Genomic DNA, 16,434 nt, shown 5'->3' with positions numbered 1-16,434 from the left:
TGGCTTGATGGCCGTATAAATGCTGGAAGCTCCAAAGACAATGGCACAGGGTCAGCTAAAATCCAAAGGAGAGATGCACAAGTATTCTTGGTCAGAACAAAATAATGGTTGTACTTTACCTATGATAGGAAACCAGATTTGAGCAGAGGGGAATATGTATCTGCGCACAACGCTTATTGGGGCCACCCGCAGTTGGGTACACCAGTGACTGTGATCGAGTTGGTGGAAAATGCAAAATGTTGTTGACATTGTGTGACCATCATCTGTTTATTTGAGAGTTAGGATTATTTATCCTCTGTTCTATCCCCAAATGAAGCTGTTGATTCACTGTGGCACTATCTCCCCCAGCCTGGCCTTGATCTTCCACCATGAGGCAGTAGTCAGCATTCACCAATGAGAGTCCTGGGGGTTTCTTTCACCTACCATAACTGGAGTAGATTAGATATTTACCCACCCATGACATGCTCCCACTGGGGTGAGACCAGGAGGGAAAAGCACCCATGACTCTGAGATGACAATGCCTTAAACAATGCCTATGGATGGACTCGCAGGAGGATTAGCAATCTGGACGTTCAACCAAGTGAACACCCCTACCATGGCCATGCCTTTGTTCCAGTCAAATAGGTAATGTTCAACACTAGAAAGAGCAATGGATTTCCACAAGCTGTACAATATTTCGCACAATATCAACCCCAAATTCATCACAAAGGTGGGACTCATTCTCTGCTCGCTGGGAATTGGCTGGTGAGGGTTCACATCCTGCACCCTCTAACTAGGATGGAAATGCTCCCACTAACTCAAAAGCTACCCCTGCTGTTTCATTGCTGAGCTTAATTCAGAACAGCCAGGAGTTATTTTCAGCAGTGATGTTACACATATGATAGGTGTGGCATGATGAGGCACATGCTTTCAGAGGAATATTTCCTGAAGTGGCTAATCTCAAATAGGGCAGCAATGTCCATGGACAGAAAGGGTCTACAATTGATGTGGTGCTGGTGGGGTTCATGTCATATTGAGGGATAAAATCAGCCCACAACCACCGTCCCAGAGCCCTGTTTGGGGGTACCCTTCACGGTTGAATAAGTTGCTCTGAGAAATGAATTTGTGGCTGAGAAACCTGGGGCTTGATAACCCTGGGTCTTTGCCAGAGATGGTGAAACGGTAAGTCATTGGGTTTGTGAGAATTAATATGCTGAATGTGATCTGTATACAGATCTGGATTTTAATGAGTTCATAGTTTGTTTGTGGCTCACCTTCCATTCATTTGTATACTGTTTCAGCATTACGAATATTGGAAGTTCATTCTGATCGAAGCACTCCTGTGTCCCAGCTATTGTGCTATGGAATGAATGGGTTAACACTCATGTTGCTGTTTTTGCGGCTTGTTTATTGGACGTTGGAAGGGGTAATATTAACCTAAATTCAATTTTCACGACCTTGCCTGGCATTCAGAGGAACTCTGCCTGCCTCGTAAACTATCAGGCATCTATCAGGAGTCCCAGAGGACAAATTACTGGTGAAAAATTGAGCAAGGTCTCCTGCTAATTGAATAGTAACAGTGATTAGCAGCTGCTCTCTTCTAATCGGCCAACATCATTTCTTTTCCTTGCCTCCGTAAGGACCTTCTGTGGAATGCTAGTCAGTACGGCTGCCTAAATCTGGTCCTCACTACCTCCTTTGGTCATTTCAAGTTTACACATGGGACCTGACCTCCTCCACTTTGGAGCCCCACTCCCCAGCACAGAGAGAGAGTGTGTGTGTGTGTGTGTGTGTGTCTTTTTCACCAGGTGGTCATAGGTATGAAGTGACCGTTTTGACCCCAGTTGAAGGGTTTTTTTGTTCCAGATGACAGTTTATTAAAACGTATATAGAAATTCAGCTTTAAGCTCTCTCTTTCCACTGTTTAACACCCTCCCCTTCCACCTCTCTTGCACCCCCTCTTCCTCTTCACAAGGTTTCTGCTAACTCTCCTCCTCCCTTTCTTCCTCCTTTTCATTTCCATCACCCCCCTAGTCCCCAGGTAATCTAATTTTATATCTGATAGCAGATCCCACTTTCCGACTGTGTTGAATGAATGAATGATTTTTAGCAATGTGATATTATCCCATGCACTCTGGAGGATTCTAATTGCTAGAGTTTGCATAATCAGACTCCAGGGAGCTGTGATTTGCTATCAGCACTGCAGGACCCAGGATTGGCACTTGTCTTGGGTGACTGAGCGACCAGCCTGATCCCTGCTGTCTGGCAGAATCGGTATGAAGAACATATAAAGGCATCCTATACTTCAACAGTGGCATGGATTGGAGGCTGTATAGTGAGGACTTACAGCTAATCAAACAAGCTGCCTTTGAAGTGCCCTACTCATGTCATGTCATGAAATCTCATTTGTTTGGAGCAGTATGTACCAGCAGGAGTACATGCACAAAGCACCATGTTGTAGGTCATATATTCTGCTTCTCCTGTCATGGTATTTTCAGCCTTTTCTCCTCTTTATTTTAGATGTTTCAGCATTGTAGGTTCAGAGGACAAAAATAGCCATTGGCCCATCAAGCCTGCTCAGTAAGATTTTGGCTGATCAGACTGTGGCCTCACCGCCACTGAATGTATTGAGTGATTTGTATTCCCTGCTGTTTGTGAAATGCCTCCTCACTCCATGACTCAGTTTTATACCTTGACAAAGTGAGGACTACAAATGCTGGAAATCAGTCAAAAAGGGTGGTGCTGGGAAAACCCAGCCAGTGAGACAGTATCCAAAGAGCAGGAGAGTTGATGTTTCTGATGAAGAGCTTATGCCTAAAACATCAATTCTCCTGCTCCTTGCATACTGCCTGACTGGCTGTGTTTTTCCAGCACCACCCTTATTGACTCAGTTTTAAACTTTGCCTGCTCGTTCCAGATTTGCCCATTAGGGGAAAAGATCCTGTCACATTCATTATACAGAATCACTGCTAAGCAGAAAGAGACCATTCGGCCCATCAAGTCTATACCAAGCCTCCGAAGAACATCTCCCCCAGACCCAGCTTATTCCCATAACCCCACGTTTCCTATGGCTAATCTATCTAGCTTGCACATCATTGGACACGACGGTGCAATTTAGCATGGCCAGTCAAAGTAACCTGCACATTTTTGGACTATGGGAGGAAACTGGAGTGCCCAGAGGAAACCCACACAGTCGCTGGGGGAATGTGGAAACCAGTTGCCCTAGAGTGGAATTGAACCTGTGTCCCTGGTGCTGTGAGGCAGCAGTGCTAACCACCGAGCACTGTGCTGCCGGTAAATTGCTCAGAATCTTAGATATTTCAATAAGATTGTCACTCATTCTTCTAAGTTCTAATAAGCACAGACCCAAACTTCCCTCCTACCACGAGTATTATTTCATTCCAATGGACTTTTTCTGAAACACTTCCAATGTAAATTAGCAGACTGAAATCAGAGAGTCAGAGAGTTTTTACAGCACGGAATGAGGCTTTTTGGCCCATCGTGTCTGTATGGGTCATCAAATATCCAACTATTTGAATCTTGTTTTCCAGCACTTGGCCTGTAGCCGTGTACATTATGGCATTTCAAAATCTCACCTCGATATCTTGAAGATTCCCGACCTTTTTTTTTAGGCCGTGAGTTCCAAATTACCACAATGCTCTATGTGAAAAAAACTTTACCTCGAATCCCCTGTAAATCTCCTGCTCCTCATCTTAAAATGGTGCCTCCTAGTTGTTGATGTGCAGGTCAGGTGAAATGGCCATGCTAAACTGTCCGTAGTGTTAGGCGCATTAGTCAGCGGGAAATGGGTCTGGGTGGGTTACTCTTCAGAGGGTCGGTGTGGACTTGTTGGGCCAAAGGGTCTGTTTCCACACTGTAGGGGATCTAATCTAATCTAATCTACTAAGGAGCAAAGCTTGTCCCTTTTCTATCCTGTCTGTAGCGCTCAATTTTGTACACCCCTCTTCCCTGAGCTTTCTCTGCTCTGAGAAAAGCTGCAGCTGTCTAGTCTCTCTTCATAACTGAATCGCTCCAGCCTAGGCAGCACTTTTCTTCTGCTCCTTTTTAATGCAATCATTTCCTTCCCATCGTGTGGAAACCAGAAATACAGAGTGCTCCAGCTGTGACCTAACTGATGTCATATGCAACTCCATTATAACCTCCTTGCTCTTGTCTTCAATGACTTGACTAATAAAGGCAGGTATTTGGATGCCACCTTCACTACCTCATCCACTGTCCAACTGCTTTCAAGGATCTGTGGATATGCACAAAGGTGCCTCTGATCTTCTATTTATTGAGGTGTTTCAATTAGTTCAGGCCTCTGTCTCACTACCCAACTTGAGCCAGTCCTGTTCTTGAGTGGAAAGCCTTGCATTTACACAATCCCCTGGTGCCCCAATGAAATCTCCCTAGTTGCAAAAAAGATTGAGCCACTTTCTGCAAAGGAAGATCCCACATACAGCAATAATGACCTGATAATAAATGCTGCTGGTGGAGCAGTAAGTGTGAATACTCGTAATATCCTTGGACCTACTTGGATGTGTATTGAAGGAGAGATGGCTGTCCCGGGGGGAGGGGAGAAAGGCGGTTTGAAAGTTGTGCTTGTGTTACAAACAACCCTAAAAGATCTATCTCCACTTCATTCAATGTGACTGGCGATTTGTTGTTGTGAGGTTACAATGCAGCTGAGAGTATGTACCAGCCTTTTGTTTGCTGGAGTCTTCAGGCTGCGGGGGCCTTTACAATGTCCTTATGGATGGATCGACTTTTACTGTCGGAGCTCGAGTTAGTCTCCCTTTAAAAATCGTCTCCTTTTTTTCTCTCTCTCTGGCTTATTCCTTCATTGTGTTGGAGACAGCTGTTCAGTCTCCCTTCACTGTTCCGCTCAAACTGTTGACCCCACTCCTCCTGGGGACTCCTGCTTTTATACATTTATAATCTGCAAGACAGCAAACCGTCCGCAGCCCACTGCCCCACTGCTTCCCAGACAGACTGTCCCAAACTTGGGTGTTGAAATCTCCTCACGTCTGCAGCTCAGCTGTACGCTGACTGCAGCTTCATGAGCAGAATGCTTAATGCAGTCTTGACTGGACTCCACCCCCCTTGTGTCTGCCAAACTACTTAGAGCTGTCTAGTCAGTGATGAGGCACGCCTGAGGTGACAGCAGTTAACACAGGGGTGAAGGAGTGGGTGGGAGTGCTGTTCCCCTGCAGGGGGATGATCTGACTCTTTCCTGCCTTATGCTGAATGTATGTGCGAGAGCGGAGTCCTGGCTTTTAATGCTGACAAAGGGGGCTTTAAATGTCCCTTTAACTATCCACGCTGTTAGACCGTGCTCACCTCTGTCTTAATGGCTCTTGCTCAGGACAGACCGACTAAGAAACCGGGATGATGAAAGAGAATTAGACAGACAGGGCAAGTGTTGGCATTGAGGTACTGAAGCACTTTTTATTATTTGCACTTTATTGGCAGCTCTTTTCATCTTCAAGTTTGAAGGTTGTGGATTTGAGGCCCAATGTGGAGCTAGTGCCAGTCTCCAAACCCCTCAGGACAGTGAGATTAAAATATATAACCTTTGAAATTGCTGCTTTTGAGGGCTGCTAATTGGATGTCATTATCCTCAGTGGCTGTCCATTTTATACCTGTGGTTATTTACTCCTATCCTGTATTGGTGGGTTTCACGTCCTATACTCTTCAAAATATTGACTGAGGTTTAAACAGTTTGACTTGCAAGTTCATCTGCCACACTCTTGCCCTCACTCCCTGACTGCCACCCCCCCCCCCCCCCCCCCCCCCCATCATTCCCCTTTCGCCTTGTCACTGCTAAACCATTCTGAGGTGAAATGAATAAATAACTGCGGAGTTCAGGCCATGGTTGGGGAGTTGCATGTGAAGCATTTTACCCAGACATCTTCCCCTCCCCACCCTGCTTTGGGACTATATGGATGGGAGAGATGTCATGATGAATGGAATGAGATTTAACTTACTTTGTAATATCAAACAATTATTGACAGAGTGGAGCTCTCGTGAGGGGAGATTGTGTGGAAGAACAGAGATAGAGTAATGCTAAATTACTCTATCTCACTCTGCACTTCGCTACACACTGCAAGATCCCACTCTGGATTGTCTGGTCAGTGGCAGTAACCTATTCATTTAAAGGTATTGATCAAAATATTCATATTTCTACTTGAGGTGAATGAGAGATGGAGGGATTAAATTAGCTTTGACTCTCTCTGATCATTCCACATAGTAAACAGGACCACCTCCACACACTCGCTCGCTCTCTATCACTCGCTCGCTCTCTATCACTCGCTCGCTCTCTATCACTCGCTCGCTCTCTCTCACACGCTCGCTCTCTCTCACACGCTCGCTCTCTCTCACACGCTCGCTCTCTCTCACACGCTCGCTCTCTCTCACACGCTCGCTCTCTCTCACACGCTCGCTCTCTCTCACACGCTCGCTCTCTCTCACACGCTCGCTCTCTCGCGCTCTCTCGCGCTCTCTCGCGCTCTCTCGCGCTCTCTCGCGCTCTCTCGCGCTCTCTCGCGCTCTCTCGCGCTCTCTCGCGCTCTCTCGCGCTCTCTCGCGCTCTCTCGCGCTCTCTCGCGCTCTCTCACACACACACTCTCGCGCTCTCTCTCTCTTCCCCTCTCGCGCTCTCTCTCTCTTCCCCTCTCACGCTCTCTCTCTCTCTTCCCCTCTCACGCTCTCTCTCTCTCTTCCCCTCTCACGCTCTCTCTCTCTCTTCCCCTCTCACGCTCTCTCTCTCTTCCCCTCTCACGCTCTCTCTCTCTTCCCCTCTCACGCTCTCTCTCTCTTCCCCTCTCACGCTCTCTCTCTCTTCCCCTCTCACGCTCTCTCGCCCTCGCCCGCCAGCCCTCCCTCGCCCGCCCTCCCCCCCCCCCTTACTGTGCACCTGATGGTTTTACCTGGAATTAGGAATTCCCATTCAGCCCAGCAAGGTCTGCTAAGGGGCTATGCTCCACATGAAGATGGGCAGCTTCAGTGGAGTGACCATGCTAAGTTGCTCCTTAGTGTCCAGGATTGTGCAGACTTGGTGTGTTGGCCATGGTAATTGCAGGGGGAATGAGATGTTCTGCGGAGGGTTGCTGCAGACCCGATGAATCGAATATCCTCTATCTGCACTACAGGGATTCTGTGATTCTATTCTATGTTTCTAACCAACCTCCATCTACTTACCTTCATCTGACCCAATCAACCAATCATTTCAACTGCCCCTTGAGCACATTCATGCTTTTTGACTCCATGTGACGATGATTTCCAGTTTCTAACCAGTCCCTGGAAGGCACATTTTCTCCTGAATTCCTTATTGGATTAACTAATGACTACCGCTATTGCATCTGGTCCTTACCCAGGAGGGGAAACAACTCTCCTGCAGTGACCCAAATGGTCCTTTTGTTTCATAAATTTCAAAGGCTTCTATTAGATTAGTCCTCCACATTCTCTGCTGTAATGACAACAATTTCCCAACTCAAACACTTTGAGGTTAGAACGCAGAATTGACCAGGGAATAGTTTAGCATCCCCAGAGCCAGGGATCTCCAGTCAAGTGAATTATTGTAGTCATGGAGTCGTATAGCATGGAAACAAACTCTTTGATTCAAATCGTCCGTGCCTACCAGGTATCCCAAACTAAACTACAGTAGTACCATGAGCCAATGTTTAGCTCATAAATCTTATTTAAGGATGCTTAAGTTACCTGCCTTTCAGTCAGGCTATAGTTCCGTCTGCTATACACCTTCTAGCATATAGCTCCTGTGGAACGTGGTGTGTAGCAGTGCACATGTGGGGCATTGTTTCAGGGTCTTGAAGTTTAGCTGAGACAATGGTGCTGAATCTAGGAATGGTAATGGTGTGCTGGTACTACCCACCCAATCTGGAGGCTGAACAGGGCATTCAGCTGCTGTATCTGCTGCTGAATTTGTGATCCTGTTTCAGTAATTTCACCCCTCAACTCTCAAAGCACAAACCATAGAATATCAGGGGAGGCAATGGTATTATCGCTGGACTGTCAATCCAGGTAATGTTCTTGGGACCTGGGTTTCAATTCCACCACAGCAGATGGTGGAATTTAAATTCAATTAAAAGAAAATCTGGAATAAAGAGTCTAATGATGACCATGAGTTCATTGTCAGAAAAACCCATCTGGTTCACTAAGTCCTTTAGGGAAGGAAATCTGCCATCCTCACCCAGTCCGGCCTACATGTGACTCCAGACCCACAGCAATGTGGCTGACTCTTAACTGCTCTCTGGGCAATTAGGGATGGGTAATAAATGCTGGTCTGGCTAGCGATGCCCTCATCCTATCGATGTATTTTCTAAAAAAAAACTTGTGTGGTTAGCATTGTACAAGCCAGGTTTGTTTAATCTCCCCAAGTCACAGAATGATCAGTCCAGGGAACTGATGGACTTCTTATGTTGGCCTTCCCTAATCCAATAGCAATAACTTGTATTTATATAGCACCTCTATATTTTTTACCACCACAAAATGTCCCAAAACACAAGGAAATGTTTAGGGCTGGTGGCCAAAGGCTTTGTTAAAGCTAAAGGCTTTCAGGAGTGTTGCAAAAGAGGAGAGAATTCCCTCCTCAAGGAGCTAAGGCAGCTGGAAGCATGTTCACCAAAAGATGAGGCAGTTGAAATGAAGGGCATTGAAAGAGGCCAAAATTGGACAGCCACCAGGCGCATTGGAAGGTTGTGGGGCTGAAGCAGATGAAAGATGGGGAAGGTTGTATGAGGCCTGGGAATGTGTTGAAAGCAAGAATGGGCATTTTATAATCTGATGCAATGTCCAAAGAAAAACTAATGGTTGAAGAGTACAGGGTGGGTGGATGAAAGGGATTCTGGGTCAGTCAGGATAAGCTGAAGCTTGCAGAGGAGCGGGTGTGACTGTGACAATGCTGCAACTTTGAGGGTTTTGTTTTTGAGTGAGATTGAGGGACAGGCACGGAGTAGTCAATGAAAAGATAAGATTGTGAGGCTTTGAAGTTTTTAAGTTGGAACAATAGAAGCAGCCTGAGTGGGTGTGTTCAAGCTCTCACAGAACCAGGATTTTTACTTTCACTTTTCGCTGGGGTTTCATGCAGAATTGGAAGGTGTCTGTGTCTGTGTCTCCCACACTCTCTCCATTAAAGGTTTCCAACAGAGTTAAGTTATTCCAAGATCTTCTGTGTTTTGTTGTATTGTGTTTGAATAAATTTATGTTTTGCTTAATGTCATACAGTTCGACCAATTGAATTGCATCCGGAACACAGCACCTGACATTTACCTTTACAAGAAGAAAAGGTCTAGGCTACCTTTTCTAATATATTTTGAGGTCTGGTCCAGTTCATTTTAGGACACTGGTCAGGAGGGTGTTAAATTGATGTAACTCATGAGTAATACACAGGTGAGGCAATGTTAATGGTGGTGGTGGAGAGACTATAGTGTGCCAGCTGTTGCTAGGACTTGCATTTCACTCGGTCCCTGCACCCAGCTCATTCTCTGCAGTCACACTTTAAATATTTCATGAAGTTTGCACAGTGGGGAAGAGGATGGTCTGTGTTTATTGTTAGCATTTTAATGAGTAAACGAATACAAATTGTTGTTTTGCGTTGGCGGGTATTTCAATATTAAGTTTCTGTCAAATGTTACAATGGCCCAAACCAATTTATTTTTCTTTGTATGAACATTATTAAGAGAATGGCAATTATAGCAAGCCCCAGCTTTATCATGCAATGGGAAAGGAGCAGTTCAGAGTAAAAACAATACATAATTGGATGAGGGCCAATTTTAATTAGATCGTAAGTAGTAAGAATGAAGTAGGCTTTTCAGCCCATCAAATCTGTTCTGCCGTCCAATGAGTTCTTCGCCGATCTGATGATCCTCAATGCCACTTTCCTGCCTGTGAGAATTGTGCCTTGCCAATTAAATTGGAATCGAAGAATGACAAGCAAAGCTAATGTGAAATATGGATAGTTTGGTTACAGTTAAGGTATATTCCCAAAAGGGATAAAGGCAAGGCAGTCAAAGTCAGAGCACTTTGGATGGTAACAGCAAGTAACATGAAGCAGAATATAGATTCATATTAACACTAAAAGTTCAGTGATGTAAAAAAAAACTAAAGAGAGAACCTAGTATTTTTAGAAAGCTAACATGGGGTTTAAGAAATTTTTTTTTTTTAAATAAACCTAAATTTTGAAAGGATAGTTGACAGTAGGTCAGCTGTTCAAGGGTTGAAAGTAATATCAATGCATTGCAAGCAGAATGCATGGCTGAGCTACTAAGTGGATATTTTTGCATCTGTTGTTACCAACGTGGGTGCAGTAGAAATACTGGATATACCAAACATTTCTTGAGGAAGATGGTCTTTCAGGGATTAATGACATGCAAACAAGGATACTGAGGGAAAAGGAATGGATATTGCCGAGGCAATTTTTCCAATCCCCCTCTCGGAACTATCCCAGTGTTGCTCATCTTCCCAACAGGGTACCCCTGTTACCTGGTGAACTTCTGGTAAATTTCAAATTGTGGATGTGGCTCCAATAAATAATCCAAGGAGCAGCAAAAATCGACGTTTCGGGCAAAAGCCCTTCATCAGGATTCCTGATGAAGGGCTTTTGCCCGAAACGTCTATTTCACTGCTCCTCGGATGCTGCCTGAATTGCTGTGCTCTTCCAGCACCACTGATCCAGAATCTGGTTTCCAGCATCTGCAGTCATTGTTGTTACCTCCTAGTAAATAATTCCTAGTCTTTGTGCTTCTGATCAATCCTGGCAACTTCCAAAGTCGTCCTCGCAACAAAACTCTCCCTGTGTACACTTTTTGTACTGTACCATGCCCTCTGGAAACACAACTCCTAGTCTGTGATGCAATCGGCTGTCTCACTTAAAACTCCTAAAGTCAGCAATATGCAGTCATTGGGATGGACCATCAGGTAAAAGGGGGAGTCTGAGCATTGAAACCTGTGTGTGACACAGAGACATTGGCAGGGACAGAAACAGAGCTCCTTCCCAAGTCTGATCTGTGATTCCATTAGCTGTGGCAATCTGTATCTCCCCTCCTTTTATCTGCCTTAACTCTATGCTGATTCATAACTTTACAACTAATCTCCATTCTGAAACATTTGGGGGACAGTGTTCTAGATTTCCACCGCAATAAACAGATACGCGGTTTCTCTCTAGGATGCTGCACTGTGCGATGCATGTTAATGTCTTAATGCGCATGTTTAGGATCAGTTTCTCCCCTCTCTTCAAAGAGAAGGTTTTCTTTCTCCCCCATCCCCACTTAAAATTCTTGCCATGATCTGTTAACTGCACACAGATGGTAATTATGGCTGGGAACTGCATTTGGCTACACAAGTAAAGCACCATGTAGTTAGTAATGCAACACTGCTGGAGTGCAGCTTTTGTGGGGGTTTGTTTGCAGACCAGGGGAAAGCAGCATTACTGCCTTCTGAGATCCCAGCAGTTGTCCTGTTTTAACAGTGCAGCATTGGCAGCGACACACCCTGCTACGCAGGCCCCAAGCATGGGACCTGCCATCGGCGGCCATGTTAGTGAGGTGGGCCCAACAACTAAGATGGCACCTGAAGAGTGGCACAGGTGTCATTGATTGGATGGCTCAGGTCTCAGGATTCACGGTGGAGAGGACTGAATGAAGATGGACGTTCTTTCATTTATTTCTTTTTTCTCTTAATATTCAAATGGTGCCAGATTGTGGCAACAGTTGAGGCATTTTACTGTGTTGCTCATTGTACCATACAAGTGACAATAAATCATTATCATCAAGCCATGTGTCCCCTCCACGTCCTGCTCTCTGCCTGGAAGATTTCCTTAAAATACAACCTGTTTAACCAAGCTCTTGGCTGCCTGGGATAATATCACTTCAGTTTACCGGAAGGCAGATTGTTATCTGAATGGTAATAGGTTGGGAAAGGGGTAAATGTAATGAGACCTGAGTGTCCTTGGTCACCAGTCACTGGAAGTAAGCATGGAGGTGCAGCAGGCAGTGAGGAAGGAAAATGGTATGTTGGCCTTCATAGTGAGGGGATTCAAGTATGGGAACAGGGATATCTTGCTGCCATTGTACAGAGTTCTGATGAGACCACATCTGGAGTATTGTGTGCAGTTTTCCTTATCTGAGGAAAGATGTTTGGCTACGAAGGGAGTTGCGTCAAGGGTTTACCGGACTGATTCCTGAGCTGGCTGGACTGACCTATGAAGAGAGACTGGATTGGTTAGGACTATATTCACTGGAGTTTAGAAGAATTGTGGGGGTGGGGTGGGTGGTGGAATCTCATAGAAAGCTGTAAAATTCTAACAGGACTTGACGGGGTAAATGGAAGGAGGATGTACCTGATGGCTGCAGAGTACAGAACCAGGGTTCTGGATATGAAGTAAACCATTTTCGGACCGAGATGAGGAGAAATGTCACCACCCAGAGAGTGGTGAACGTATGGAATTCTCTTCCACAGAAAGTAGTTGAGGCCAAAGCATTGAATGTTTCCAAGAAGAAGATATATATACTCTCAGACTAAAGCCAGCAAAAGGGTAAAGGGACAAAGAGGTAAGAGGGGACTGAGTTGGACAATCAGCTATGATTGTAGTGAATAGTGGAACAGGCTCAAGACTGAATGGCCTGCTCTCATGTTTCGACTGTTTTGGTATCTGATTGCTCTGGAAGAACTTTGTAATGTTTGGCTGCGTAAACATGAGCAGTTGTTGCCGCACTCCCAATTTAAAATTGAATTTTTTTTGTGGCTAGTAGTGGGCAAAATGGTGTTTTGAAAATGGAAGATGTCCATCAATTTGAAAGGCATTTATGCCCGAAACGTCAATCCTCCTCCTCCTCAATGCTGCCTTACCTGCTGTGCTTTTCCATCACCGCACACTCTCGACTCGGATCTCCAGCATCTGCAGGTCCTCACTTTCTCCTAATCAATTTTAAAAGCACCATTCTGAAAACCCCAGCTTCCGCATGGACGGCTGCCCGAATCTGGTACCTTTTTTAAAAACAAGGTCTTCCTGTAGCTCCAGAGTGGTTCCCCTTCCGTCCAGTGAAGGCAATCAGAAACCAACAGAGGCCACCTGCTCCTCAATCTCCCTTCAAACCATTTTTGAGGTGACAATAGAGTTATGGAAAGAGCTCTTTCACTCAGGTAGTCAAGAGCTCACAGCCCACCTCCAAGGTCCTGTGACCATTTACCACCAGCGCACACACTGCTGTGGCAGGCAGTCTGAGCACTTTGTAACGGAGCTGTTTAATTTTCCAACATACACAAATCCATCTCTATCTAATGGTTGGCTTTCACAGAATTCCAAAATGATGGACTGAGAGTAACGTAAATCTTGTAGCTGCTCCTGAGATTCAGGCTCATTTCTAGATTTGCGTCTAGGTTTCGAACAGTTATCAAACCATAAGGGGCAATTTATTTTTCTTACACAGAATGGTTTGTGTGTGGAATGAACTTCCAGGTGAAGTGGTGAACGTGGGTACAGTTAAAACATTTCAAAGAGATTTGGATAAGGACATGAATAAAAAATGTTCAAAAGAATATGGGCCAAGCGCAGGCAGGTGGGACTAGTGGTTGGGATTACGTTTGGTGGGGACAGGTTGGACCAAAAGGCCTGTATGGTGATTTTCCTCGGTATGTGCATTTGCTGTTGTCCAGATGACCTTACTTGTCTGCTGTCTCTCATGTTGCCTTTTTTGTTGTTCTGTTGCAGCTGAGTTGGAGTTTGTCCAGATCATTGTGATAGTGGTGGTAATGATCGTGATGGTCGTGGTGATTACCTGCCTGCTTAACCACTACAAACTCTCCACACGGTCTTTAATAAACAGACAGAGCCACATGAGGAGGCAAGAAGATGCGTTGCAGTCGGTAAGAAGCAGATTACACTTTTGAAAGCCATCATGTGGGTCCAATAGATTGCAGGTTAGTGCACAGGATCAGAGAGACACTGGGCCTGAGGGTAAAACCCATCATGGCCAGTTACTTCAATGCATGGGATAATCTGTGCATTAGCAGGAAATGAAAGAAAAAAAACAATTGCATCTATGTGGCGTTAATCACAACCTCAATCTCCCAGTGCTTTGTTATAAATTGAGTCTTTTAAATAATGTCGGAAATGCTGGTAGCCAGGAAAGCCCCACAAATGACCAGCCTGCACTTTGCTGAAGTTGGTGGTGGAACACTGTGGCCCAGGGCACTGAGCGAGAACCTTCCCCATTCTCCTCTAACATAGAGCCATGGGATCTTTCCCCCACATGACCGAGGACAGATGGAGCTTCTCATCATTGGCTCCTCCAATAGGCACTGTTTCTGACAGGGCAGCACTCCCTCTGTTAGTTTCCCGCTCTCAGACGGAGATGTTTGCACCCTAATAGAACTGCCTCATTCCTGCAGGTGAGGTTTAAAATTGGCCAACTTTGTTGCTGTTGGCCTCTGAAAATTGTGCGTATGTAAGTAGGAGTCAATGTAGTGTGGCACCAAGGAGAGGGATCTGGAGTGGATAAGATCTGAATTGTGGTGCCCTGCCTGTGCAATTCGATAAGGTTAATGCTTGCTTACCTTCACACTCACTAAACTCCATCACTCGCTCAGTCCTCCTCTTTGCATACCCTATCCCTTTCTGGTCTGGACCTCCTGAAAGATGTTGTAGTGAGGAGAATGGAGGGGGAAAACTGTCCTGGGAAAGAGCCAGTGCATGGATGGCATCACAAAGGATGTCAGTGCGCCCTCAATAGCGCCCTGCATGTCCGTGCAGCACTCCTGTCAGTGGGTGGTGTTGGTTAGTGAGGTGCTGCTGACCAGTATACACTGGTCATCACTTCTCTGCCTGCTGTCCCCTCCCAGCCTGCACTGACCCACGTCTGGGTGTGTTGGCCACGAGCAGTGAGATTTAGCAGAGATCCTGGAACAGGAAGCTGTGTGGAACCATGACAGACTGGCAGGCACAAATCTGTGCTGCTCCTGTGCATCATGAAATCAAAAAGTGACCTAAATACTAGCGTTCATGTGTAAAAACAGCCTCCTCTCAATAACCTGAAGGTAACAAATGACTTCATCATTTGAACAGTGGGTCCTGCGCTGTTTACACAGGAAGAATTGATCAATGTGACAGTTCCATTAATCAGTGCTGAGGTGGGCAAGGCAGAGAGATGACAGCTCCTTGGTATCTGGGTCCTCAGGCAGGACATTCTGGTGTATGAGTGACAAGTCACTCTCAGAGCATCACCGAGTGAAAGCAGGTGAATCAGTGCCTCAGTGTCTCAGTTCCCAGGTCAGTGCAGCTGCACCTGGCTTGTCATTTTGACAAATAACCAGCAGGAGGAGACTGCTGAATGGGGGAAGTGTACACCCCACTCTCTCTGAATGGGGGAAGTGTACACCCCACTCTCTCTGAATGGGGGAAGTGTACACCCCACTCTCTCTGAATGGGGGAAGTGTACACCCCACTCTCTCTGAATGGGGGAAGTGTACACCCCACTCTCTCTGAATGGGGGAAGTGTACACCCCACTCTCTCTGAATGGGGGAAGTGTACACCCCACTCTCTCTGAATGGGGGAAGTGTACACCCCACTCTCTCTGAATGGGGGAAGTGTACACCCCACTCTCTCTGAATGGGGGAAGTGTACACCCCACTCTCTCTGAATGGGGGAAGTGTACACCCCACTCTCTCTGAATGGGGGAAGTGTACACCCCACTCTCTCTGAATGGGGGAAGTGTACACCCCACTCTCTCTGAATGGGGGAAGTGTACACCCCACTCTCTCTGAATGGGGGAAGTGTACACCCCACTCTCTCTGAATGGGGGAAGTGTACACCCCACTCTCTCTGAATGGGGGAAGTGTACACCCCACTCTCTCTGAATGGGGGAAGTGTACACCCCACTCTCTCTGAATGGGGGAAGTGTACACCCCACTCTCTCTGAATGGGGGAAGTGTACACCCCACTCTCTCTGAATGGGGGAAGTGTACACCCCACTCTCTGTTGAGAAACACCAGATTGTCACCTCCTGTCTCCGTTATCTTTAGAGAAAGAACAAACACAGCCAAGTTTCCATCCAATTCTGCTCCTCTGCAGTAGACAGCTTTCTAAAGTATATCAGTACGCTCAGAGATTAGACTGGATTCCCTGCAGTGTGGAAACAGGCCCTTCGGCCCAACGAGTCCACACCGACCCTCTGAAGAGTACCCCACCCAGACCCATTTCCCTGTAACTAATGCACCTAACACTATGGGCAACTTAGCATGGCCAACTCACCTGACCTGCACATCTTTTGGATTATGGGAGAAACCGGAGCGCCCAGAGGAAACCCACACAAACACAGGGAGAATGTGCAAACTCCACACAGACAGTCGCCCGAGGCTGGAATCGAACCCGGATTCCTGGCGCTGTGAAGCAGCAGTGCTAATCACTGAGCCACCAACCTGTAATGCAAAGTGGAGTGTCC

At 46.1% G+C, this 16,434-nt stretch overlaps 1 protein-coding gene across 3 annotated transcripts in view; it reads left to right on the top strand.

Annotated features, from left to right (window-relative positions):
* Positions 1-16,434, top strand: part of LOC122559987 (protein TMEPAI-like) — a 97,129-nt gene that overhangs the window by 66,552 nt on the left and 14,143 nt on the right. For all 3 annotated transcript variants that reach the window (XM_043710114.2, XM_043710113.2, XM_087994994.1), the window contains exon 2: positions 13,706-13,860. In XM_043710114.2, the coding sequence (XP_043566049.1) occupies positions 13,706-13,860 (155 nt within the window). The remainder of the gene's footprint in view (positions 1-13,705; positions 13,861-16,434) is intronic.

The sequence above is a fragment of the Chiloscyllium plagiosum genome, unplaced genomic scaffold, assembly GCF_037043375.1.
Source record: "Chiloscyllium plagiosum isolate Xiang-an unplaced genomic scaffold, Cpla_swu_hap1 HiC_scaffold_15, whole genome shotgun sequence".
NCBI classification, from domain to species: Eukaryota; Metazoa; Chordata; class Chondrichthyes; order Orectolobiformes; family Hemiscylliidae; genus Chiloscyllium; species Chiloscyllium plagiosum.
The sequence above is the reverse complement of the archived record's forward strand: the minus strand, read 5'-3'. Positions and strand labels throughout refer to the sequence as shown.